Genomic DNA, 27,066 nt, shown 5'->3' with positions numbered 1-27,066 from the left:
ATGTGAACAGCATGCCAGGAGTTTCTTCTACTCACTTCAAATAGGGACCCAAGATTTTTAATCTGGCAGATAGGCCTTGGTTTAATATTTCTAAGAACACTAGTCTGCTTGAGTTTCAACTGATTGTGTGAAAATTTAATGGAGTTGCACAAATTATGCAGATCTGCATTGAAATGGTCATTCTATACCATGCCACAAGTTCAGGGACTTCTTCTCAGTACCAATGCTGCTAATGCACAAGTGTGATTTAGACCCGGACTTTATTCTGAACATTTCAATATCTATTTTAATAAGAACAAATTTTGGTTGCAATCTTGACAAACTGTCACATACAAATAGTTTGCATTTTAATTCTGTGAGTCACATTATTAACTAAACAGGAAAGCTTCAGGAAACCAAAGTACATCTTGATTACTCTCAACAATTAGAACGCATCTTTTTGCGCCCCTTAACAGGCTGCTTCTTTGGTATCCTCATGTGAGCAAAAACCAGGTTTGCCAAATACTTTGCTTACAATACCAGTAAATGTCTTAAGACAAACTATTCAGTGCCAACCTTAAGCCATGGAAATCATATCCCACTCCCCCTCTCCGTGTTGGTTAAGGGAAGAATACTGGCAAAGACACTAAGAACTTTGACCCTAAGTTGTAATGGAATCAGAAGGAACATTCAAATCAAATATAAGTCCAGTCTTGCAATTTTTGTGCATATAGAAATAGAGCCACAAGTCTTTCATTGTTTTCCAATATTGAGGGAACAAATTAAGTGAAATGATCATTCATCAAAGCTGCTCACAGGAACATGCTGTACCCAAAACAGTTACCATTTTATCTGCATTACAGCTACCACAATGTGAAATAACAGTGTCCACCACGGCATTTCATGAGCAGAGAACACCAAGTGTTCCTTTACGACAGGCAGTTACTTTTGTTTAACATTCCTCCAATAGATGACAGCATTTCCACTTCTCTCATCTCTTCACAGAAAATTGAGGCACTTTAGTTATACTGGTAACCCACACCTCAGTTCTGAAATGCTTGCCTCACTGCTATACGGTGCAGTTGAATGTGGGCAACGAAGTAGATCCGCATTTATTGTCTATCCAAGTTGTTCAAAACTGGTCTCTCTATCCTTGTAACTACTCCAGCTCTCAGACCAATCAAGAACTTTCCGTTCCCCCCCACCCCTATCTCTCACTCGCTCGGTTCTAACTTGACAGCTGTGCCTTCAGCTGCCAGGCCATAAACTCAATTTCTCCATTCATAAGCTCCTTTGACACTTTTTTAAAAATGCTACTTAAAATTCATCTTTAACCAAGCTTTCAGTCATCATTCCTCTCTACTTCTTTGTATATTGATTTTTGCCAATTAATTTGACATTTTACATGATAGACGCACACACATCACAGAAACAGACCTTTTAGTCCAACTTATCCATGCCAACCAAACATCCCAATCTCACCTAGTCCTACTTGCAAGCATTTGACCCATGTCACTCCAAACCCTTCCTATTCATATACCCATCCAGATGCCTTTTAAATGTTATAAATTGTACCAGCTTCCATCACTTCCTCTGGCAGCTCATGCTATATATGCACAAACCTTACATGAAAAAGTCTCCTTCAGCTCCTTTTTAAAATAGTTTCCCTCTCACTTTAAACCTGTGTCTTGTAGTTTTCCATATAGTATTCTAAAAGTGGCATGACCAATGTCCTGTACAGGTACATGATGACATCCCAGCTCCTACACAATGCACTGAAGACATGTTATTTCTGTAAACCTCTTCCTAAGCCAACCCTGCTGTCTCAGATTAGATTGGGGGGGGAGGAGAGAGAGAGAGAGAGAGAGAGAGAGAGAGAGAGAGAGAGAGAGAGAGAGAGAGAGAGAGAGAGAGAGAGAGAGAGAGATATGTGAGAGAGGTAAATGTAGAGGAATGGGTCTGGGCGGGTTGCTCTTCGGAGGGTTGGTGCGGACTTGTTGGGCCGAAGGGCCTGTTTCCACACTTAGTAATCTAAATCTAGGTCAACCTTGCTCTTTAAAGTATGAAGTTCTTTCCTTGGAACAATACTTAATTCTCAACAGATTATCTTCTTATTCGTCTCAGTGCTGTTTGCGGATCATGTGGTGTGCGAACTGGTGGTCACAACTTCCACGTTAAAGGGAAAATTACTCAAAAATTATTTCTTAGCAACTTGACAAACAGTAGTATAAAAATGCAAAATCTATTTCCACTATAGCCTTAGGTACTGCATTCCAGAACATAACTTGCTAGCATGCCAATTATTTCAATCTATGCCCTCTGGTTACAAACGAAACTTTTCATCACCTACAAACACAAATTGGTTAAAAGTTGTCACTTAACCCTTCATGCTCCAAAGAGGGCAATTTCAATACTTCCAATCTCCCCAACTGAAGGCTCTCATCCCAATAACACAGAATACCACCTGAACAGAAAATGGCCATTAGGCCCTTTCCAGCAGTCTAAAAGACCTATCCAATTCATCTCCCCAGGCCAACACCATCATTCCTTGCCTCATTTCCAGATATTTATTAATTCCAAAGTGGAAATGGATAATAAACAATAGACAGACACAGGAGTAGGCCATTCAGCCCTTCGAGCCTGCACCACCATTCAATATGATCATGGCTGATCATTCCAAATTGTCTTTGTTTCCACTCTTTCACATTCTACATTATAATTTGCCATTAAAAATCTCACCTCCCTCATTGGTCCACTGACAACAATTACAAATTAGTACTTTCTGGTTGTGTGACTTGGGGATGCCGGTATTGGACTGTGGTGGACGAAGTTAAAAATTACAACACCCGATTGTGGTCCAACAGGCTTATTATGAAGCACTCTTTCGGAGTGCCACTCCTTAATCAGGTGATGTGAAGGTTAAGATCACACTCAGAATTTATAGCCAATTCTGTGAGCATGATCTTATACTCCACAACCAACTGATGAAGGAGCAGTGTTCAAAAAGCTAGTGCTTCCATATAAACCTGTTGGACTATAACTTGGTGTTGAGATTTTTAAAAACTTTCTGGTTCCAGATCTTTCTGACAATGGAAATAGCTTCATCCTTGTCTAGCCTGTCCAAATTATTTCAGTTTTAAACACGATGTCACACCTCTCCTTAAAATCTTTGCTTTTCTCCTTAAATCTTCCCTGCATGAGAAAAAAAAAGGTCCTAAAGGTTTCTTTAGATTATGCTTTAATTTTAAAATTGAGCCTAGTGTTCAAATCTGTTCAAAGCATCACTCAAATTCCTACAAGCTTCTCCAGTTCAACAAGCCAGATTCATAATTTTGGCATTTTGCTTGTTCCTAGTTTTAATTGTCTTCGAGGAGAAAGTGAGGTCTGCAGATGCTGGAGATCAGAGCTGAAAATGTGTTGCTGGTTAAAGCGCAGCAGATCAGGCAGCATCCAAGGAGCAGGAGAGTCAACATTTCGGGCATAAGCCCTTAGCCCTAGTTTTAATTGGCCCACTACTGGTGGCTGTGCCCTCAGCAGTTGATGCCTAAAACTCTGGAATCCATTTCCCTCCCAAAACATTGTCCTTTTTAAAGTTCACTTCTAACAAAAATAGTCACCTGTTCTAACATCAGTTCAAGTGACATATCAAACCATATCCAATAACTGCTGTGCTCTTCCAGCATCACTAATCCAGAATCTGCAGTCATTGTTTTTACCTCATATCTAATAACAGCCTGTGATGTATTAAGCAAAGGCACCAGATGCCCCATAACTTTCATTCTGTAAATAGAACAATCTCAGCTTCTTTTCAACACTGCACAAATATTGATGTAGCCCCCTCAACATCCCAAGTTACTTGACATGATTAGACTAGATTCCCTACAGTATGGGAACAGGATTTTCAGCCCAACAAATCCACATTGACCCTCCAAAGAGTAACCCACCCAGACCCGTTTCCCTCTGACTAAGACACCTAACATCACGGGCAATTTAGCACAGCCAATCCACTTAACCTGCACATCTTTGGACTGCGAGAGGAAACTGGAGCACCCGGAGGGAACCCACGCAGACTCTGGGAGAATGTGCAAACTCCCCACAGACAGTCGCCCGAGGCTGGAATCGAATCTGGAACCCTGACGCTGTGAGGCAGCAGTGCTAACCACTGAACCCAACACAAATATGAAGTAAAAACTCAATACTAATCCAGGTCAGATGTTCAGGCAGAATAAAAACAAACCGTGATGCTAGAAACTGGAAATAAAAAACAAAATGCTAGAGAAACTCAACAAGCCTGGTAACATCTGGAGAAAACCTCTGTTTCAAGTCCAATTGGACTTTTCTTTTAAACTTGGGCAGAATACTGAAAGTCCTTATTCTTAATAGTACCCGTCATTGATTTTATTCAGCCTCTTCAGCGAGAGGACATTGCTTCCATGAGTGTTGTGGCCAGGCAACAGAATGAACGAGGATATACCTACCTCCAGGGCCAGGGCTGTCTTATCATAGGCATTGGGGACTCGCTTCTGGAAGGCCCGGGCATACACCGGCCCGTTCTGGAGGTTGGGCAGCGAGGCGCTGACACTGGGCTGGGCATAGGGCCCGAACTCGGGCTGCCCGACTCCGCCAACCCCCGACGGCGGCTGGTGCTGGGCCGGCCCCACCGCCGCCTGGCCGCCCTCGGGGCTGTTGGCCGGGCCGAGCAGCGAGCTGGGCCGGCACTTCTCCACGTAAGGCACGGGGATCATGCCGCAGCGGCCTTCGCTGTTCTGCGCGTTCCACCACTGATCCTCGGGCTTGTCCAGGATGCGGAGCACGTCGCCCTTGCGGAACGGCAGGTCTTCCTCGTCGTTGCCGGGGAAGTCGAAGAGTGCTCGGACGAAGTGGGCCTCCTCGGGCGGGACGCTGTTGGTAGGCATGTACGCGGCGTTGGGCCTGTGGACAGGCTCCAGCAGGGTGGTAGTGTCCAGGTAGTGGATCTTGTAGAACTCCAGCAGGCCGTGCAAGTGCTCGAACTCCTGGTCGCCAATGCGGTAACGGCCGGGCCCGGGGCCTGGGCCTTGCTGCTGCCGGCTGTTGATGATATAGTGCGACACTTTGGAGTTCTCGCTGACACTCAGCACGTAGTCCCCCGGGATGGTGCGACTGTCCCTCACCAGGAAAGTGCCGTGCTTCTGGCCCTGCAGCAGAGAGACGGCTTGGTCCCGCCTCATCGGCCCGAAATACCAGCTTTCCTGCTTCTGGACGTCGAAATTAGCCGCCATGTCCTCCGAGTGGTCTGCTGTGCCCAGGCCGGGCTCCGCTCTGCTCTGCCTGCCCAACGGCGCCGGCAGCGGCCTACTCACCGCCTAGGCCTCAGGCCTCCCCTCACAACACACTAAATAATTTTTTTTATTAAAAAAGCCCCCGGGGCGGCAAACGGATACCGGTTTACTTCATAAAATCCGCCCCCTCCCCTGTCAATCTCAGCTGGGACACCTCTTGTTTGTGAAACTTATGTTCTCCCTCTTTCTGTGCAAATCTATTGGAAAATAGCGCGCGAGATCGTTAACTGCGCCCGACCCTTTTAGCCGATTTCTATCCGCCGACTTTTGACGAGGGCGTTTGTTCTCTAAAAGGGGCCGCCCCTTCCCCGCTGCGCACGCGCACTCCCTGCAGCGGGTTTGAGGTGGGAGGTGGGGGAACAGGGAGAGAGCGAGAGCGGGCGCGCGATGACCTCACCCCTCCCCGGAAGGGCGGTTGGTGGCCGGGAACGGGTCATGCCAGTCTGCCATCTTGGTGAGGTCGCTCAATGGCAAATTGCACTGGCCATGGCGCCCACAGCCCAGTCAACCAAGAGGAAAGTGCCAGGGCGCTCCAGGGTGGGTGGGGGTTGGAGATCATCAAACAAAATTAAAACAGAGAGAGAAAAAAATAGCAGATCTGAAAGAGGTGTACAAGATGATTAGGGGTTTAGATAGGGTTGAACATGAGAACCTTTTTCCACGTATGGAGTCCACTATTACGAGGGGGCATAGCTTTAAATTAAGGGGTGGTAGGTATAGGACAGATGTTAGGGGTAAATTCTTTACTCAGCGAGTCGTGAGTTCATGGAATGCCCTGCCAGTAACAGTGGTGAACTCTCTCTCTTCATGGGCATTTAAACGGGCATTGGATAGGTGTGTGGAGGAAAGTGGGCTAGTGTAGATTAGGTGGGCTTGGATCAGTGCAACATCGAGGGCCGAAGGGCCTGTACTGCGCTTTATTTTTCTATGTTCTAAACAGACACAGAGATTGCTGGAGAAACGGAGCAGGTCCGGCAGCATCCGTGAGGAGAACACAAAGTCAGTGACGCTTCACTATCAAACCAAGATTTGATGTTGAAACATCTAAGGGAAGATTTTTGCTACTGAAACGCTTAAAGTCATGTTAGTTCGACAATCAGGTAGGCCCTGAGGGATGGTAGAGAAGTTTAGGTTACTGATTCATAGAACTATACAGTACAGATGAGGTGCTTCAGCCCATCGAGTCTGTACCATCAAAAATAGGCACCAGTCCCATTATCTGGAATTATCAAGGCCCACAGCCTTGAGTGTTATGACACTTCAGTTGTTCATCCAAGTACTTTTAAAGGTTGTGAGATTTTCTGCCTCAGTTACCCTGAAGACTTCCACAATCCTCTGAGCGAAAATAATATTTCCTCAAATTCCCCCATAAACCTCTTGCCTTTCACTTTAAAATTGTGGCCCCTTGTTCTATTTAGATTAGAATCAGTCTAAACATTATGGCACAGACAGAGAACATAAGTGGCTAACACCTTCAACATATTGTCCAGCTAACACAAATTGTTACAGCTAACCTGAGAATGCAACTAAAAAAAAGTTTTGTGATTTACACATGAAAGAAGTGAAACTATCATGGTATTCGAACAGATGAAAGACCCAACAAACAATCAAGGTATTTTTCAATGTATAATTTCAGTTACATCACACTGTGTAAACTTTTGCTGTAAATTCTGTGTCTTACAATTGTGTCCCCCATAATCACCTGATGAAGGAGCGTCACTCCGAAAGCTAGTGTGCTTCCAATTAAACCTGTTGGACCATAACCTGCTGTTGTGTGATTTTTAACTTTGTACAGCTGCAAATGTGTTGCTGGTCAAAGCACAGCAGGTTAGGCAGCATCTCAGGAATAGAGAATTCGACGTTTCGAGCATAAGCCCTTCATCAGGAATAACTTTGTACACCCCAGTCCAACACCGGCATCTCCAAATCATGAGCTTATCCAGCCTTTCTTCATAGCTGGCTAAGTTAAAAAATCACACAACACCAGGCTATAGACCAACAGGTTTATTTGGAAGCACTAGCTTTCGGAGCGCTGTTCCTTCATCAGGTGGTTGTGGAGAATAAGATTGTAAGACACGGAATTTATACAGGAGTTTACAGTGTGATGTAACTGAAATTATATATTGAAAAAGACCTGGATTGTTTGTTGGCTTAATAAATATATAGATATGCTGGACTAAGACAATTCCACGGTATGCAGCCCAGACAGACCTGATAGCAAAACTACCAGTGATGGATCAATTAACATTGGGATGTTCAAGCAACAGAACTGAGAATCTGGGAGATATGGAGGAACAATATCTCTCCCTGGAGGAATTCAAAAATCAGAATGACTTGTTTTTCAACCATAGATATATTAGGCCATTTGGCCCATCAAGGTTGCTCTGCTGCTTGCTCATGGCTGCTATGTTCCTCGACCCCATTTTCCTGGCTTCTCCCCATAACCCTTGATCCCCTTTCCAATCACAAAGTGGAAATGACACCACCCATCTTAAGAAACCAAGAACTACAAATAGAGATGTAGGGCATACCACCACTGCTTCATCAGACACTGTCACTGATGATGTTACTTAGTATGGTAATGAAATGTCTGAAAATAAACCTTCAAGCTCAGTGAGCTAATGTACATACTTATCATCAACCTGAGCTACAAATCTTCTCAAAAATTGCGAACCTATCTCTGTTTTAAATGACTTGGCCTTCACATCCCTCTGCAGCGATGCGTTCTGCAGAGTCATGACCATTGGAACGAAGAAATTCCTCCTCATCTCAGTTCTAAAGGGTCGCCCCTACATTTTGAGGATGTGCCCCTGAGTCTTTGTCTCTCCTCCTAGTGGAAGCATCTTTTCTACGTACACTCTATCCAGGCCTCTTAGTATTCTGTAAGTTTCAATCAGATCCCCTCCTTGTTCTTCGAAACTCCATTGAGTACAGACCCAGAGTCCTCAACCGCTCTTCATCTGTCAAGCCCTACATCATCGAGATCATTCTGGTAACCTTCTCTGGACCACCTCTAACGCCAGCATTTCCTTCCTTAGGTATGGGACACAAAACTGCTCACAATATTTCAAATGTGGTCTGGCCAGAGCCCTATACTGCCTTAGCAGCACATCTCTTACTCTTGTATTCTAGCCCTCTGAAATGAATGCTAACATTGCATTTTCCTTCCTAACTGTCAACTGAACCTGCATGTTAACCCTTAAGAGAATCCTGAACTAGGTGTTCCAAGTCTTTCTGTTTCAGATTTCCAAAGCCTTTCCTTGTTTAGAAAATAGTCTATGCATCTATTCTTCGTACAAAATGGGAAAACTGCACACTTTTTCACATTGTATTCCAACTGCCAAATCCTTCTGCAACCTCCCCACTCCCTCAACACTACTGACCTGCCACCTCTCTGTGTCATCTGCAAACTTAGCAACAATGTCCTCAGTTCCTTCATCCAGTGTGTCAATACATAATGCAATCTGTCTGTAATAATTCATGACCTCAGAGTAAAGATATGCAAGTAATCCAACTCGGGAAGAGGCCACACTGGACCTGGTGTGAGGAAATGAGCCCGGCCAGGTGGGTGATGTTGTGGAATACTTTGGGAATAGTGATCACAATTCCATAAGTTTTAGAATACTCATGGACAAAGATGAGAGTGGTCCTCAAGGAAGAGTACTAAATTAGGGGAAGGCAAACTATAGCAAAATTCAGCAGGAGCAGGGGAATATGGATTAGGAGCAGCTGTTTGAAGGCAAATCCACATTTCAAAGAGAGGTTGATTCGAGTTCAAGAGAGATATGTTCCTGTGAAAATGAAGGATAAAAATGGCAAGATTAGGGAACCATGGATGACAGGTGAAATTGTGAGACTAGCTAAGAGGAAAAAGGATGTGTGCATAAGGTCGAAGCAACTGAAGACAGACAAAACTTTGTTAGAATATTGGAAATGTAGGACCAATCTGAAATGAGGAATTCAGAGGGTTACAAGGGGTCATGAGAAATCCTTAGCGAGCAGGGTTAAGGAAAACCCCAAAGCCTTTTATTCATATATAAGGAGCAAGAGGGTAACTAGGATAAGGGTTGGCCCACTCAAGGACAAAGGAGGAAAGATATGCATGGAGTCAGACAAAATGAATACTTAGCATTGGTATTCACTGAGGAGAGGGACATGGTGGATGTTGAGGTTAGGGATAGATCTTTGATTACTCTCGGTCAAGTTGGCATACGGAGGGAGGAGGTGTTGTATATTCTAAAAGGCATTAAGGTGGACAAGTCCCCAGGACCAGATGGGATCTATCCCAGGTTGCTGAGGGAAGCGAGAGAAGAAATAGCTGGGGCTTTAACAGATATCTTTGCAGCATCCTTGAAAACGGTGGAGGTCCCAGAGGACTGGAGAATTGCTAATGTTGTCCCCTTGTTTAAGAAGGGTAGCAGGGATAATCTAGATAATTACAGACCTGTGAGCCCGACATCAGTGGTAGGTAAACAGTGAGGACTGCAGATGCTGGAGATCAGAGTTGAGATTGTGATGCTGGAAAAGCACAGCAAGTCAGGCAGCATCCGAGAAGCAGAAGAATCGACATTTCAGGCATAATCCCTTCATCAGTCATTCCTGATGGAGGGCTTATGCCCAAAACATCGATTCTCCTGCTCCTCGGATGCTGCCCGACCTGCTGTGCTTTTCCAGTACCACACTTTCTATCAGTGGTAGGAAAGCTACTGGCTAAGATACTAAGGAATAGAATATATACCCATTTGGAAGAAAACAGGCTTATTAGTGATAGGCAACATGGTTTTGTGTGGGTAAGGTCACGTCTTACAAACTTAGTAGAGTTCTTTGAAGAGGTGACAAAGTTGATTGATGAGGGAAGGGATGCAGATGTCATATACGTGGACTTTTGTAAGGCATTTGATAAGGTTCCCCTTAGTAGGCTGATGAAGAAGGTGAAGTCACATGGGGTCCAGGGTGTTCTAGCTAGATGGATAGAGAACTGGTTGGGCAACAGGAGACAGAGTGTAGTAGTGGAAGGGAGCTTCTCAAAATGGAGACCTGTGCCCAGTGTTGTCCCACAGGGATCCATCCTGGGACACTTGTTTGTGATGTACCTAAATGATTTGGAGGAAGGTGTCGGTTGCCTCATTAGCAAGTTTGCAGATGACACTAAGATTGGTGGAGTAGCAGATACTGAAGGGGACTGTCAGAGAATACAGCAGAATATAGATAGATTGGAGAGTTGACAGAGAAATGGCAGATGGCGTTCAATCCGGACAAATGCGAGGTGATGCAATTTGGAAAATGCAATTCCACAGCAAAGTACTGTACAGTCAATGGAAATGTCCAGGGGAAAATTGAAATACAGAGAGATCTGGGTGTTCAGGTCCGTAGTTCAGGTCAATACAGTGGTCAAGAAGGCATATGGCATACCTGTCTTCATCGAATGGGGTATTGAGTACAAGAGTTGGCAGGTCATGTTACAGTTGTATAAGACTTTGGTTTGGCCATATTTGGAATATTGCGTACAGTTCTGGTTGCCACATTACCAAAAGAAAGTGGATGCTTTGGAGAGGGTGCAGAGGAGGTTCACCAGGATGTTGCCTGTTATGGACGGTGCTAGCTATGAGGAGAGGTTGAGTGGATTAGGATTCCTTTCATTGGAAAGAAGGTGGTTGAGGGGGGAACCTGATTGAGGCCTACAAAATCATGAGAGGTGTAGACAGTGTGGATAGCAAGAAGCTTTTTCCCCAGAGTGGGGGACTCAATTACTAGGGGTCACGAGTTCAAAGTAAGAGGGGAAATGTTTAGGGGAGATATATATGGAAAGTTCTTCACACAGAGGATGGTGGCTGCCTGGAATGCGTTGCCAACGGAGGTGGTAGAGGCAGGAATGATAGCACCATTCAAGATGTACCTAGACAGATAGATGAATGGGCAGGGAGCAAAGAAAATAGGCGACAGGTTTAGATAGAGGATCTGGATCCGTGCAGACTTGGAGAGCCAAACAGCCTGTTCCTGTGCTGTAAATGTTCTTTGTTCTTTGTATTCCTAGGTGGCAGCAATCATGATATAATTATATTTTAGTTTGAAAGGGGGAAGACTGGGATAAAGACTAGTGTTCTAAACCTAAATTGAGCAACTATCTAGGCATGAAAGCTAAACTAGTTTAAGTGATTGGAGGTGAGAGGATAGATCAAATACTCAGAATATATACGAGAATGACAAATTCTAAAGGGAGATCTCATTATCCATGGCTAACTGAATAAAAAAACTAAGGAAATCATCAAACCTAAGGAAAAAAAACACAAAGGTGAGTGGCAAGTTAGATCATTGAACAGAATATAAAATATGGCAGAGAATAACTAAAAGATTAAACTGGAAAAAGAAATTAGAATCTGAGGGGAAGTTAGCTAGAAATATAAAACAGAAAGTGGACTTTTTAAAAAGGAAAAGATTATGTCAATTTGGTCCTCTAGAGAGTGAGGAAAAAGTGAGGACTGCAGATGCTGGAGATCAGAATCAAAAAGTTTGGTGCCGGAAAAGCACAGCAGGTCAGCATCTGAGGAGCAGGAGAGTCGATGTTTCGGGCAAAAGCCCTTCATCAGGAGAGTGAGTATGTGAAGTTAATATCAAGCAACAAGGAAATTGTTTAAATTAACAAATATTTTGCTTCAATAATAAAAGTAAGATACTGTGGTTTTGGAAATCTGAAATAAAAACAAATTGCTGGAGAAACTCTGCAGATCAGATAGAATACGTGGAGGGAGAAACAGTTAACGTTTCGATCTGGCATGACTCTTCTTCAGAATTCAGAAATATTTTGCTTTTTGTCATCACTGTAGAGGAGACAAAAACATTTTGATAATAACCGTGATGGGAGGGAGTGCTACTCAGCAAACCGATAGGGTTGCAGACTGACAAATCCTGATGGACTTCATCCAGTGATCTCAAAAACTGTGGCTAATGAGATGATAGAGGTATGTTGTTAGTTAGCCAAAGTAAGATAGATTCTGGAAAGGTTCCGTTTGACTGAAAAGTAGAAAATATGACTTTAAAAAAACCCGAAAGAACTGCGGATGCTGTAAATCAGAAACAAAAACAGAAGTTGCTGGAAAAGCTCAACAGGTCTGGCAGCATTTGTAAAAAAGAATCAAAGTTAACATTTTGGGTCCAGTGACCCTTCCTTAGAATGGTTTGTCAGTTTTGAGGAAGGGTCACCGTGCCCGAAACGTTAACTTTGATTTCTCTGTACCGATGCTGCCAGACCTGCTGAGTTTCTCCAGCAAATTCTGTTCTTGTGTTGGAAAATATAACTACTGTATTTAAGAAAGAGGGAGGCAGGACATTATATACAGGTTAGCTTGATATCTATGTAGAGAATATGTTAGAATTGATTATTAAGGAGGTTAAAACTGTCCATTTAGGAAAACTGAAGCTAATTGGAAGAGACAGTCTGGTTTCTGTGAAAATCTATAGAGAGAGAGAGAGTAGCTTTATTTGTCATTTCTAACAAAAATAACAGATACACTAAAAACGAGACAGCGTTCCTCCAGGATGGAGGGTGCTACTTGGACAGCACAAACTACACAATTATACACAGCATAAAGTGCATAAAAGTGCAAAACACGCAAGTTACAGTGTCCTAGAAGCATACAGGTGGCACAGTGGCTCAGTGGTTAGCACTGCTACTTCACAGCATCAGGCTTCAATCCCAGCCTTGGGTGACTGTCTGTGTGGAGTTTGCACATTCTCCCAGAGTCTGCGTGGGTTTCCTCCGGGTGCTCTGGCTTCCTCCCGCTGTCCAAAAATGTGCAGGTCAGGTGAATTGGCCATGCTAAATTGCCCGTAGTGTTAGGTGCATTAGTCAGAAGGAAATGGGTCTGGATGGGTTACCCTTCGGAGAGTCAGTGTGGACTTGTTGGGCCGAAGGGCCTGTTTCCACACTGTAGGGAATCTAATCTAGTAATGATAAATAATAGGCATTTTTGTAGTAGCAATTTGAAGTTGTGAAAAGGGTTTCAGCAAGAGTCCGATCATACAATGCTATGGAGCCTGATGGCTTGGGGGAAGAAACTGTTGCACAGTCTGGCTGTGAGAGACTGAATGCTCCGGTATCTTCTGCCGAATGGCGGGAGGGGGAAGAGTTTGAGTGAGGGATGTGTGGGGTCTTCCACAATGCTGTTAGCCTTTCGGCTGCAGCGTGTGGTGTAAATATCTGTAATATATGGGAGAGAGAGCCCGATGGCCTTCTCAGCTGTCCTCACTATCCGTTGTAGGGTCTTACAATCCAAGATGGTGTAATTCCCGAACCAGGTGATGATGCAGCAGCTCAGGGTCCTCTCAATGAATCCTGTGTAGAATGTGGTGAGAGTAGGGGTGGGGGGTGGGTGGGGGGCTTTCCTCAGTCTGTGCAGAAGGTAAAGGCGCTGCTGGGCATTCTTGGCTATGGAGCTGGGGTTGAGGGTCCAGGTGAGATTTGGTGAACGCCAGGAAATTTGGTGCTCTTCACGATCTCAACGGGGGAGCCGTCCATATCCAGTCTAGAGTGGTCAGTCCATGCTCTCTTGAAGTCAACATCTCTTTTGTTTTGTCCATGTTCAGAGACAGGTTTTTGGCTCTGCGCCAGTCCGTTAGCCACTGCACCCTGTCTCTGTGTGCTGACTCATCGTTCCTGCTGATGACACCTACTACATTCATATCACCAGTGAACTTGATGATGTGATTCAAGCTGTGCACCACTGCACAGTCGTGCGTCAACAGGGTGGACTGAAGTGATATATTTAATAAATGTGTTGGATTTTTTTGAAGGAGTAACATTTGTTGTGGATACAGGTGAGTCTGCAGACATACTGTAGTTGCATTTCAAGTCTGATTTGGGTCAGAGTTCAGTTTCTTACAAGACATGGATTACTCAAAGAAAAAAATATCAAGTTTCAAATTTATTTTTATAAATGTTCAAAGAAGTAATGAATATTTTGTGAATAATAAAACCTTACATCTTTAGCTTATCATTCAGAATCACAAGGAGACTTGGAATACTGGCATCAAATGTTAAAGAATATGATTCCAGCTTATTGTTAGTAATGTCCAAATGATTCGGATAATGGATTTTCCATGTTATTATTTACCATTTGTGATGCCTGTAATGAGTCCACAGGACATAGCCCTTTCGAATTGGTGTACAGACATGAGATGAAAGGACTCATAAAATTAAAATTAAAATTATAAACCAATACCTAGGCTACATATGCAGTCTATGTTTCATGTTTCAGAGATAACCAAACTAAGTTTGGGAGTTGGCCAATAAGATTTGAAAATTGCTCAACAAACCATGAAAACTAGAGCAGATATCATGACCAAAGCTTGGAATTTTGTTGCTGTAGACAAGCTCTTTCAATTAATACCTATCTTTGGGATATCATTAGAAATGAGATTCACTGAACCTCATCAAAGCAAAACTAAACTCAATGATGTGAATTCTGTGCTGAGTATTTCAGACAGGAGATAAACCAGCGAAGGTATGATGTTACTATTTTCAAGAGTTATTATAACAGGAAGAAAAGTTAGGAAAAATAACTGTATTTACTGTGGTGAAATGAAGTAAGGAATAAAACAAAAATATTAGAACAAATACAGACTGAATCTGAAATTGAAAATTGAAACATTGACCCCCTCTATTAATCAGATTGGGGTGAGGCCTAATGGTATAATCACGGGACTGTCAATCTAGAGACCAGATAATGTTCTGGGAACCCGGGTTCAAATCCCACCACAGTAGATGGTGAAATTTGAATTCAGTAAAAAAAATTAGATTAGATTACTTACAGTATGGAAACAGGCCCTTCGGCCCAACAAGTCCACACCGACCTGCCGAAGCACAACCCCTTACCTAACACTACGGGCAATTTAGCATGGCCAATTCACCTGACCTGCACATCTTTGGACTGTGGGAGGAAACCGGAGCACCCGGAGGGAACCCACGCAGACACGGGGAGAACGTGCAAACTCCACACAGTCAGTCGCCTGAGGCGGGAATTGAACCCAGGTCCCTGGCGCTGTGAGGCAGCAGTGCTAACCACTGTGCCACTGTGCCGCCCTAATGATGATCATGAAACCATTGTTGGAAAAACCCATCTGGTTGACTCATGTCCTTTAGGAAAGGAAACTACCGTCCCTACCTGGTCTGGTTTACATGTGACTCCAGACCCACAGCAATGTGGTTGCCTCCCAACTGCCCACTGGACCAGTACTTGGGAACGCCACCACCTGCAAGTTCCCCTCCAAGCCACTCACCACCCTGATTTGGAAATATCCCGCCTTTCCTCCCCAGTCATTGGATCAAAATCCTGTAATTTCCTTCCTTTTGGCACTGTGGGTCAACCCACAGCAAGTGGATTGCAGTGATTCAAGAAGGCAGCTCACCAACCCCTTCTCAAGGGCAAATAGGGATGGACTATCAATGCTGGCCCAGCCAGCAACAATCAAATCCCACAAATTAATTTAAAAAAATTAGGGACAGGCAATAAATGCTGGCTTAGCCAGCAATGCCCTAATCCCATGAATGATTTTTTTTTAAAAGTTGGGTAATCTAGATGCACTTGAAAGTTATATTTAATATTATATTCTCTTCCAGAAAACCATTGAAGCGGCTGATGAAAGTTATTCCAGACTCAAGAATCAATTTGTGTGAATAAACAAGCAAAATGCAATTAGTTATACCTGATGTTAATATAGGGGTTGCATTACCTCTAAACAAACATCCTTACAGATTCATCCCAAAGAAGTTAGCTCAAATGAGGGAAGAAATTAAGTTCATGATGGACAATGATATTATTGAGCGAGGGTGGAAGGGCCTATACTACGCTGTCATGTTCTATCTTCAATGAACTGCATTGTAGGAGCTTGATTTTAGCTATTGAGCAAAACCCAGATTGGTTGCAAAGATTATTGATCATTGATTCAAAATCAATGTGAAAAAAAAGGCAGATTTATATCTGATTTCACAATTGGAATAATGTGTTGAGAAGATTGGACAAGCATTTTTTATTTTACAAAAATTGACATGTTTAAAGGATATTGGCAAGTTCCATTAATTGATAATTCCAACCACATTTCAGGTTTTGTTAACACCAGATGAAGTTTATCAATGTAAAATGCACAACTCACTTGGGTAGTGCCCTGGAAATTGAATCTCACTAAACCCAGTGATGTCACAACCATTAAAGATTTTATAAAGTATACAAAGTTCTCAAATTTACTTGACTTTCGGACCTAGATTGATAGAAAGCATGGATTGAGTTTCTGTACTGAACAAGGATGATATTTATTACAAGGAATTAGACTCTAGCTACAAATAAACAATTATATCAATCAGGATAAAACATGACTAATTCAAATCTAATTCCCTTATAAACCCCTGCTTAAAAACACAGACAGACAAACAGACAAGGTAAAATAGGTTATTTATAAAAGAGAAACACAAGAAAAACAGTTCAATCATCTTTGTTCCTCAGTTCAGTTATTGTGAAAATCTTATGACTTGTGTGCTGCTGGCTAGCTGTGGCATCAGTTGTCTTTCTCCGGATACTTCCACTGTTGGTAAGAGACACAAGGTGGCTGGTTCCCTTATAACTGCTGACTTTTTTTGTCCAAAAATCACAGCTAACAACAACTATTACCAGACGGATAAACTTGAGATAATGTTTTCTTCAGATTTATAGAGTTCCAATTACAGAGATCAGAGACACCATGCCTGTGGTAAACGGAACTCTCTGTAACGTGTTCCCAGCTCCCCATTGTTCAGTCACCTGAGAATCAATCACACAGGCAGGCAAAAGCATCTCTGTCATTAATAACTGGTCACAAGTCCATAGACTAGTCAACTTCTTGTTGCCAACAAGAGCAGCATGTGTCCACCTCCTTGGCTCAAATTGTCTGAAATGTACAGTTCAGTTACTGCTCGTTTTCACAACACTCGAAATGGCTGTCGGGTTAGTTGCCTATCAGGACATATAGCCACCCTTTCAAACACTGGGTCGTTCTTAATTAAGTTCACAAGTTTTCAAAAAGCACAAAATAAAGTCATGCAATCCTTACACCAGTCATGTCAACTTTTTGCTAATTAACAAACAAAGTCTTAAAAGGATTACACGATTGTGAGGTTCACACTGGCGACTTGGTTGTGTAGAAGAGTTACAAAACTACACAAACTGTTTGCTTGGATCCAAAGCATCACTTTGGTAATAAATCTGGTGAAGAGTGAATTGACAAAACTGAAGATGACATATTTGGGCCACACTGTAGGACAAAGTCAAGCAGTACTGAGAATAAGTAAAGTGAATAATGTAGATGTAATATATCTGGACTTCTGGATGGTATTTGATAAGGTTAATTCACAAGGTTGGATCATATGGGATTCAGTAATTTATTAGCTTGGATAGGTGACTGGCTGATGGACAGAAAACAGAGATTCGGGATAGATGAGTTTTCTTTTCTGGATGGCAAGCTGTAACTAGTGGAATGCCACAGTGTTCAGTCCTTGGGTCCCAGCTATTTACAACTACATTAACGGCTTGGATACAGGGATAGAAGGCTCTAGAGCCAAATTTGCGGACAGCACAGAAATAGATGGGAGAAAAAATAAGAACCTTACAACTGGATATAGATAGGTTAGAAGACTGGGTTAAAATGTGGCAGATGGAGTTTAATGTGGATAAGTGTAAGGTAATGCATTTTGATCGAAAAAATGGGAAGGTGATGTATTATCTAAACATGGAGAGACTTCAAGGTGCTCTGGTGCAGAGGGATCTAGGTGTACTTGTTCAGGAGTCACAGAAAACTAGCATGCAGATATAGCAGATAATAAAGACAGCCAATGGAATGTACGCTTTTATAGCTAAAGGAATAGAATATAAAGGTAAGAAAATATTGTTGCAACGAAACGGTATTGGTGAGACTGCACCTGGAGTATTGTGTGGATTTTGGGTCTCCTTATTTGAGGAAAGATGTAGTAGCATCGGACGCAGTTCAGAGGAGGTTCACTAGATTGACCCCAGAGTTGAGGGGTTTGTCATATGAAGAGAGATTGAACAGTTTAGGCCTATACTCTGTAGAATTTAGAAAATGAGAGAAGATCAAATTTAGGTATTCAAGATGATAAAAGGTATGGATAAAATAGATGGGGAGCAGATGCTTCCTCTTGTGGGGCATTCTGGGACAAGAGCTGGTAGTCTTAGGATAAGGGGCAGCAAATTTAAAACAGAGTTGAACAAAAACTATTTCTCCCAAAGGGTTCTGAATCTGTGGATTTCGCTATTCCAACATGTGGTGGATGCTGGGACAGTGAGTAAGTTTAAGGAGGAGTTAGACAGATTTTTAATTGGTAATGGGGAGAAGGCAGGAAAATGTGAGAAGCATTTCAGCCATGATGGAAAGGTGGAGCAGACTTGATGGGCCAAATGGCCTATTTCTGCTGCTATATCTTATCAAGTTATAAAGTACAGAAACATAGGATCCTCCTGGATTCTCCTGTGAATAAGACAAAAGACAGAATTCTGTGACATGATCACATGGATAGATTTTCTTGGAGGTTTTTGAATATCGCAGTGAAGTGGTTCCTTTGACAAACTCATTGAAGAAAGTCAATAAATTAGAGTAAACAAAAGAATGTAAAAGAATCAGTACTGACAGAGACCCACACTGTCGGAGGGTCAGTGCTGAGGGACTGCAGCACTGTCGGAGGGTCAGTGCTGAGTGTGCGCCGCACTGTCAGAGGGTCAGTGCTGAGGGAGCACCTCACTGTCAGAGGGTCAGTGCTGAGGGAGTGTGCACTGTCAGAGGGTCAGTGCTGAGGGAGTGCTGCGCTGTCAGAGGGTCAGTGCTGAGGGAGTGGGCACTGTCAGAGGGTCAGTGCTGAGGGAGTGCCGCACTGTCAGAGGGTCAGTGCTGAGGGAGCACCTCACTGTCAGAGGGTCAGTGCTGAGGGAGTGGGCACTGTCAGAGGGTCAGTGCTGAGGGAGTGCCGCACTATGAGAGGATCAATGCTGAGGGAGTACAGCAACATTAGGAAGGTCAGTGCTGACAGAGTTTCATACTGTCGGAGGGTCAGTGCTGAGGGAGTGCCGCATTGTCAGAGGGTCAGTGCTGAGGGACTGCCACACTGTTGAAGGGTCAGTGCTGAGGGAGTGCTGCACTATCAGAGGGTCAGTACTAAGGGACTGCTGCACTGTTGGAGGGTCAGTGCTCAGGGAAGGCTGCACTGTCGAAGGGTCAGTGCTGAGGGAGATGCTACATTTTTAGATGAAATGTTAAACCATGACCTTGCCTGCTGTCTCTTGGGCTCACAGATCAGTTACAAGTAACTCGAAGAATTGTAGGGAAGTTCACCTAGTTGTGTGGACAACATTGACCTATTAACTGACATTACTTCTTAAACTTTTCAGGGGAGGTGATGGCCTGGGGGTATTAATGTTGGACTGTTAACACAGGGACCCAGGTAATGTTCAGGGAACCTGGGTTCAAATCCTGCTACGGCGGATGGTGGAAATTGAATTTAAAATAAATCTGGAGTCTAATATGACCATGAATCGATTGTCAGGAAAAACCCATCTGGGTCACTAATATCCTTGAGGGAAGGAAACTGCTCTCCCTACCTGGTCTGGCCTACATGGGATTCCAGACCCACAGCAATGAGACTGACTCCCAACTGCCCTTGGGGCAATTAGAGATGGGCAATAAATGTTGGGCCTAGCCAGCGACACCCTTGTCCCATGAATGAATAAATAAAAAATCAGGTTCGGATCAAACTACTGATTGTAGGATTACAAACACTTGCCTTTATATACTCAACTTTAAATACTCACACATCTATACGGAGTGCAGTTAAATATTGATCTGGACTCCATGGTAAATACCCCAACATTTCAATCTAGTGGCAGATAGGTGATCTTTCTCGTCCCTCTGTGAGGCCAGATGGGAAATCAGTTTAACATTTCATTGAAGAGACATTGCTGTTGCACATGACATTTTGATGACTATTCCATTTTCAGGTTGAAGTTCTGAACAGTAATTTTGATAAGAAATTTGAAAATTATCAAAACTGATGGAATTAGTGCATCAATCTGGTGTAGTGCACGTTACAGCCACTTGATGGTGCTGTAATACAAAGGTGGCTTGTCTTGAACAGGAAAGCTGGCAGAGACCTAATGGGCCGAATATACTCCTCTACTGACTCAGAAAGAAACAAAGTATTTGTGAGAATCGTGTTGTGCTGTAGAGGATGGAGGTGAAGTTTTATCCATGGACCAAAACCGATTGAACCTCAGTTGAATCATCTTCCCCTTTAATTTCAACACTACGTCCAAAGAAATAGTAGCAGGTGTAGGCCATTTGACCCCTCAAGTCTGCTCCACCATTCAATATGATCATGTCTGATCATTCAGTTCAATACCCTAATCTCATCCCTTCCCTCTTAACCCTTGATCCCTTGAGTCAGAAGAGCTTTATCTACTTCCTTCTTGAATATTCACAATGTTTTGGCCTTAACTGCTCATCACTCACTGGTAAAGAAATTTCTCCTCATTTCAGTACTAAAACATTTACCGTTATCCTTAAACTCTGACCCCTGGTTCTGAACTCTCCCACCATCAGGAACATCCTTCCCGCATCTGCCCTGTCTCGTGTGTTAGAATTTTATAGATTTTTCTATGATACCCCCCTGCCTCATTCTTCTGAACTCAAGTGAATATAATCCTAACCAACTCAATATCCTCGTATGTGAGTCCTGCCATCCTAGGAATTAGTTTGGTAAACTTTCACTGCACTTCCTCAATAGCAACAACATTCTCCCGCAGATAGGGAGAGCTAAGCTGCACATACTACTGCAGGTATGGTCTCACCAAGGCCCTGTAGAATTGTAGGAAGTCATCTATGCTCCTGTACTTGAAACCTCTTGCTATTGCTCCTCCTCTTCCTCACCCACCACTCTCCCATCCCTCACCTCCTTTTCTGTTCTCTGTCCGGCTCCATCCTTACTTACTATCCTTACTTTTGCTCTTTCCTCCCTTCCACTTTCCCTCACTCCTATCAAATATCTCCTTCCTCACCTACTGCCCTACCCACTCTGAACCTGTCCCCTCACTTCTCACACACCACACTTCCCTCCCCCACATTCCCAACCACCTTCACTTCTGTTGCCATAAACTGACTCCCTCCTTTGCAGTCATTCCCCCCGGCTCCCCCCACACCCACAATGCCCCCACTCCCTCCCCTGTTGCTCCTATCCACCTTTCTCTGTGCTGCTTCCCGCAATCCACCCACTGTCCATTTTTCTCCCATGCACTCCTTCAGTTCAAATCCTATTTTTCTTACTGTTAATTAACAAGGAGGGATAATGCCCAGAAATATCAAGGGACAATATTAAATAGAAATGAGAAATTTCCAGCAGAGCTGAGCAGTTACAGCAGCTCATTCATTTCACAGCAGCACACAGTGTGGGAGGAGATAATAAATGATTTTGTTTTTCCATTTTGATTTAATTTAAAAGTAGTCTGTATTTCACAGTGCCATGGATGTAAGTAAATATTTTAACACATGGGAAAAATTAGATTGGTAGAGGAGCAATCCCCAGCTGTCACTCAGCAGCTACCCAGCTGTCTATGCCCATTGTCTGAAAGTTTGAGAATTATTTATTCCCAGACCAGCCTCCTCTTATCTCTAGGAAATGTTCAAGGTTTCCACAAACTGAAAATTTAACTAAAAACTGCCGCATATATTTTCAACTCTCACCACATCCTGTCCATACATCACCCCTCACATTGTTCACACTGACTCCCAAACCAGCTACATCTCAATTTAAAACATCTGATCCTTGCTTCGAGATTACTCACTGCTCTCACCTCTCCCAATCTCTGCAATCTCCTCTACTCTCACAACTACCTCGGGTCCCTGTGCTCTGTCAATTCCACCCTCCTAAACACTTCTGACTTCAGTGGTTCCACCACTGGTGTGTCTTTCCTTGACCTCAAACTGTAGAATACTCTCTGTAAACCCTTCTGCCTCTTTCTCCCACCCTCTGCAATATCCTTCTTTGTTGGAGCTTTGTGTAGTCACTACCTGATATCCCTTTACATGGCTAAGGGTCATAACTTGTTTCCTAATCGTCCTGTGAAATGGGTTAAAATGTTTCATTATGTTAAGGGTGCCACATAAATATAAATTTTTGTACAAGGATGTTGCCAGGGTTGGAGGATTTGAGCTATGGGGAGAGTCTGAATTGGCTGGGGCTGTTTTCCCTGGAGCATCGGAGGCTGAGGGGTGACCTTATAGAGGTTTACAAAATTATGTGGGGCATGGAGAGGGTAAATAGACAAAGTCTTTTCCCTGGGGTTGGGGTGTCCAGAACGAGAGGGCATAGGTTTAGGGTGAGAGGGGAAAGATATAAAAGACACCTAAGGGGCAACTTTTTCACACAGAGGGTGGTACGTGTATGGAATGAGCTGCCAGAGGAAGTGGTGGAGGCTGATACAATTACAACATTTAAGAGGCATTTGGATGGGAATATGAATAGGAAGGGTTTGAAGGGATATGGGCCGGGTGCTGGCAGGTGGGACTAGATTGGGTTGGGATATCTGGTCGGCATGGATGGGTTGGACCGAAGGGTCTGTTTCCATGCTGTATGTCTCTATGACTCTAAGTGATAGTTATCATCCCTGTGTCCGGTCTCACTCAATTGAAAGAGGCAAAGCATCCTGATTTTAGTAACTGTCCACCTGACTCCCCAGAGCTCATCCACCATCTACAAGGCATAAATCAGGAGGGTGATGGAATACTCCCAACTTGCCCTGGATGGGCAACACTCAACACTCAAGAGGCTCGACACTGTCCAGCTCTCCAACCCAGAGTTCTGAAGGAGATAGCTGAGGAGAGTGTGGAGATATTTGTGATGATCTTTCAGGAATCACTAGAGTCAGGGAGGGTCCATGAAGGTTGGCGTGGGTAGAGAATTGGCTTACTGGCAGAAGGCAGAGAGTCCGAATAAATGGTTCCAAGGAAGCATCACTTGACCTGAAACATTAACTCTATTTCTCTCCAGATGAGATTTTCCAGCAGTTTTTGTGTTTGTTTGAGAAAGGATAAAGGATCACTTTCAGGATGGCAGCCAGAGATGAGCGGAGTTCCGCAGGCGTCCATGTTGGGAGCACAACTGTTCACATTATAGATTAATGATCTGGATGAAGGAACGGAGGACATTGTTGAGAAGTTTGCAGATGACACAAAGCGAGGTGGAGGGACAGTTAATGCTGAGGAAGTGGGGAGGCTGCAGATGGACTGGTACAGGATAGGAGAGTGGGCAAACAAGTGGCAGATGGAATACAATGAGAGAAAATGAGGATATGCACTTTAGTAGTAAGAATAGAGGCATAGACCTTTTTCGAAATGGGCAAAGACTTTGGAAATCTGAAGCAAAAAGAACTTGGGAGTCCTATTTCAGGATTCTCTTAATTTCTTTAATTCCCTAATCCATTCTTCAAAACTGATGCTCAGTAGCAGCAGTCTGTATTATCTAAAAGATGTACTGCAGAAATTTACCAAGACTATTTAGACTGGACTTTCCAATTCCACACCGACTTCCATCCAGAAGGGCAGCAGAGTCTACGCCCTGGCAAGCCACTCCAAGCCACCCACCATCCTGACGTCGCTGGGTCCGGATCCTGAAATTCCCTCCCTAAGGGACATTGTGGGTCAACCCACAGCCCATGGACAGCAGCGGGTCAAGAAGGCAGCTCACCCCCACCTTCTCAAGGGGCAACTAGGGACGGGGTAATAAACACTGGAACAACCAGGGAAGCTCATATCGTGTGAATGAATAAAAAGGACGTAGCTCTGAAGAGGTGACCCTTGTGGACAGATGAAGGGCAAACCGCGTGACTCCCAGTTTCTCAGTCCACATTAACAAAAGCGGCTGATTGACATCTTCACAGCCCTGACTGTGGGATCTTGCTGTGCGCTAATGTGTTGTCGCGGGTTAGACCAGCGGTTCCTCTTCGGACCTACCTCGCTGATTTGGAACACCCTGCAGGCAGGGAAAAGGCGCCACACGAATGCAAGTGTGAGGTGCTGGACAGTGCGCTTGTGACTGAGGGTGCAGTGGGGGAGAGGACAGCGGTGAGAGAAGCGCCGCCCCAGCCTCCTCCTGCTGCTGCTGCTGGTGGTGTTGTTGTTGTGAATTTAAATCGCTGCCGAAAGCGGGCACTCGCCGTTCGTGAAGAGGCTCCGAGTTGAGGATCCCAGCCCGGGATTACACACACCCCACCCCCTCACCCCCTACCCCCCACCCCTCTCTGAGAACCGATTAGAATCGGTTTGGGGACTGGAGAGTTGGCTTTGTGTAGCTGCAGCTCTGTGTCTCTCTGTTTGATTTGATTTCTGTTTCCGATTGTAATCGATGTGATTCTTGTTTATTCCCCCCCCCCACGGCTGGGGGTCTGCCCCTGACCCTGATGCACACCCTCCCCACCCCGGGCTGACTCTAATCGATATTCCGATTGTTCCATCGGCACGTCCCTGGGAACATCCACCGATTAATCAGGAAACTCGGGACTCGCTGCCCGCTCCACCGAGCCCAGCCCGATTCTAATCGATACCTGGGGAGGGGGCGAGTCCCCCCTCCCCCAGTGATGGTGCGGGATGCCAGTCTCCAGTCGGGAGGGATGCGGGTCGCTCCTGCTCTCGGGAATGCTGCTCTGAAGTTCCTGCAGAGGCAATTCGGCCATGGGAGGCAGGCAGAGCAGAGGGAGGCAGCAGCAGCCTTCAGGGGAAGCACAGGGCGGCAGGAAGAAATCCCCAGGCCGGGACAGAGCAGATTTCCTCCGGGGCTTGGTGCTGAAGCCCGGGGAGAGGTGCACCAGGAGCCCGGGAGCACCCCCGTACCAGAGGCGGATTGCTATGATTCAGGACATGGCGACCCTGGCCAAGCAAGGCCGGCAGGAGGAAGCCTCCAACTTACTGAGGAGCCTGCGGCAGGTGAGTGTCTGTGTCTGTGTCAGGGACAGTGTCTGTGTCAGGGACAATGTCAGGGACAGTGTCTGTGTCTGTGTCTGTGTCAGTGACAGTGTTAGTGACAGGGACAGGGACAGTGTCAGTGACAGTGTTAGTGACAGGGACAGGGACAGTGTCAGGGACAGTGTTAGGGACAGGGACAGGGACAGGGACAGTGTCAGTGACAGGGACAGTGTCTGTGTCTGTGTCAGGGACAGGGACAGGGACAGTGTCAGTGAGCTCCTTTCACTTTCCCTCTCTCGGTCCACATCACTCCCAAAGGCTGGAACTCATTCACCCCCACTTCTCCCCCCCTTCTCCCCCCCCATTCCCTTCCCCATCTCCCCTGACACCACCCCATCCCTCCTCCACAACAACCTCCTCCATTAGTTTAGATTAGAGGGTTGCTGGAAAAGTGCAGCAGGTCAGGTCAGGTCAGGCAGCATCCAAGGAGCAGGAGAATCTATGTTTCAGGCAAAAGTCCTTCATCAGGAGTAGACCTCCTCCCTTGACCCCTCAATCCCTTGCCCCTCCCCTCCCCTCTCCTTCTCCCCTCCCCCTTCCCCCTCAGCCCCTCCCCCCTCCTTTCCCCCCCTGCCCCCCTCCTTTCTCCCTCTCCTCCACTTACCCCTCCTCTCTCCTCCCTTGTCTGGTCACTGGGTCCATCTCCACTCTCTCCTCAGTATCATGTCCCTCTCTCCCTCCCTTGCCTACTTCCACTCTCCTCAAACTGCCCTGACAGTGTGAGAGTCAGCCATAGTTTGCCCGGATAACCCTCGAGGTGGCAGAGGAGTGTCAGACAGAGGGTGAAGGGAGTGTGAGAATGGTAATGATTGACTCCTGCTCTGCGTGGCACCCTCAGTGGGCCAGTGAACCAGCTCCAGGTGCAGATTTATTTCCCTTTAACTCACTCACTTTCTCCCTCCCCCCCCCCCCCCCCCAAGCACGCCCCCAACATTCTTCCCAATGCATTCACCTTCCCAGAAATCAACATGACCAGTCCCCCCTTTTTCCACCCAGGCTTCTGTTTCCCATGTGAGAGGCTAATTAATTTGTGGGCTATTCAACCTTGGAAGCCTTCACAGCCAAGGTCAGTCTCATGTTCAGCAGTTGTCACAAATATCTACAGCTGCCAGCAGGGAGCACTTCAATGGAAACACAAGCCGATCTCTTCACTCATTCTTCCCTTAGCACAGGAGAACGGAGGCTAATTTGAGGAATCCATAGGCTTAGATCAGCAGCTGAGAATGGGTTGACCAGATCATGACCCCACATAACAGAAGACCAGGCAGCACTTTACACATTCTACTGCAGTGATGTTGGAGTAATTGGAAAGCTGTTTTGAAAATCCAGCAAAGATATGATGGGCTGAGTGGCCTCCTCCCTGATTTTTATGATTGAATTAAACTTCACACCTTTTCCAAGAACCAAGTGTGAAAACACTTGTGATGATGTTCTTTAATTTTTCTATATTTGTGTTAATGTACGTGTTTATCTTGCACAGTAACTGCAGACAGAGCTAAATTGGAATGGATTCATAAGTATGGGTTGAGAGGAGTGAGGAGTTCTCACTGGAGGTGTACTGGTTAACCAGACAGCAATAATTCCAGTACCTTGGTGCTGGGTGCCATGTCCGTCTCACAGTGGGATTCACCAATCCTTGTTCTACCTTTTAAAAGTTCCTCTGAACTGAGAGGAAAGTAAAACGCACAGAGTTTAATAGTTCCACTGAATGTTTGCTGAGTTG

At 44.7% G+C, this 27,066-nt stretch overlaps 2 protein-coding genes across 2 annotated transcripts in view; one reads left to right on the top strand and one right to left on the bottom strand.

Annotated features, from left to right (window-relative positions):
• The window catches only part of crk (v-crk avian sarcoma virus CT10 oncogene homolog), a 40,000-nt gene extending 34,369 nt beyond the window's left edge, over positions 1-5,631 (bottom strand). Inside the window, exon 1 of the mRNA XM_060848276.1 lies at positions 4,458-5,631. Coding sequence (XP_060704259.1) covers positions 4,458-5,240 — 783 coding nt within the window. The 5' untranslated portion in view covers positions 5,241-5,631. The remainder of the gene's footprint in view (positions 1-4,457) is intronic.
• Positions 5,632-24,457: 18,826 nt separating this feature from the next.
• lrrc75a (leucine rich repeat containing 75A) overlaps positions 24,458-27,066 on the top strand; it is a 61,049-nt gene continuing 58,440 nt past the window's right edge. The window contains exon 1 of the mRNA XM_060848274.1: positions 24,458-25,304. Coding sequence (XP_060704257.1) covers positions 25,053-25,304 — 252 coding nt within the window. The 5' untranslated portion in view covers positions 24,458-25,052. The remainder of the gene's footprint in view (positions 25,305-27,066) is intronic.

Source organism: Hemiscyllium ocellatum, chromosome 31 (assembly GCF_020745735.1).
Source record: "Hemiscyllium ocellatum isolate sHemOce1 chromosome 31, sHemOce1.pat.X.cur, whole genome shotgun sequence".
NCBI lineage: Eukaryota > Metazoa > Chordata > Chondrichthyes > Orectolobiformes > Hemiscylliidae > Hemiscyllium > Hemiscyllium ocellatum.
The sequence above is the reverse complement of the archived record's forward strand: the minus strand, read 5'-3'. Positions and strand labels throughout refer to the sequence as shown.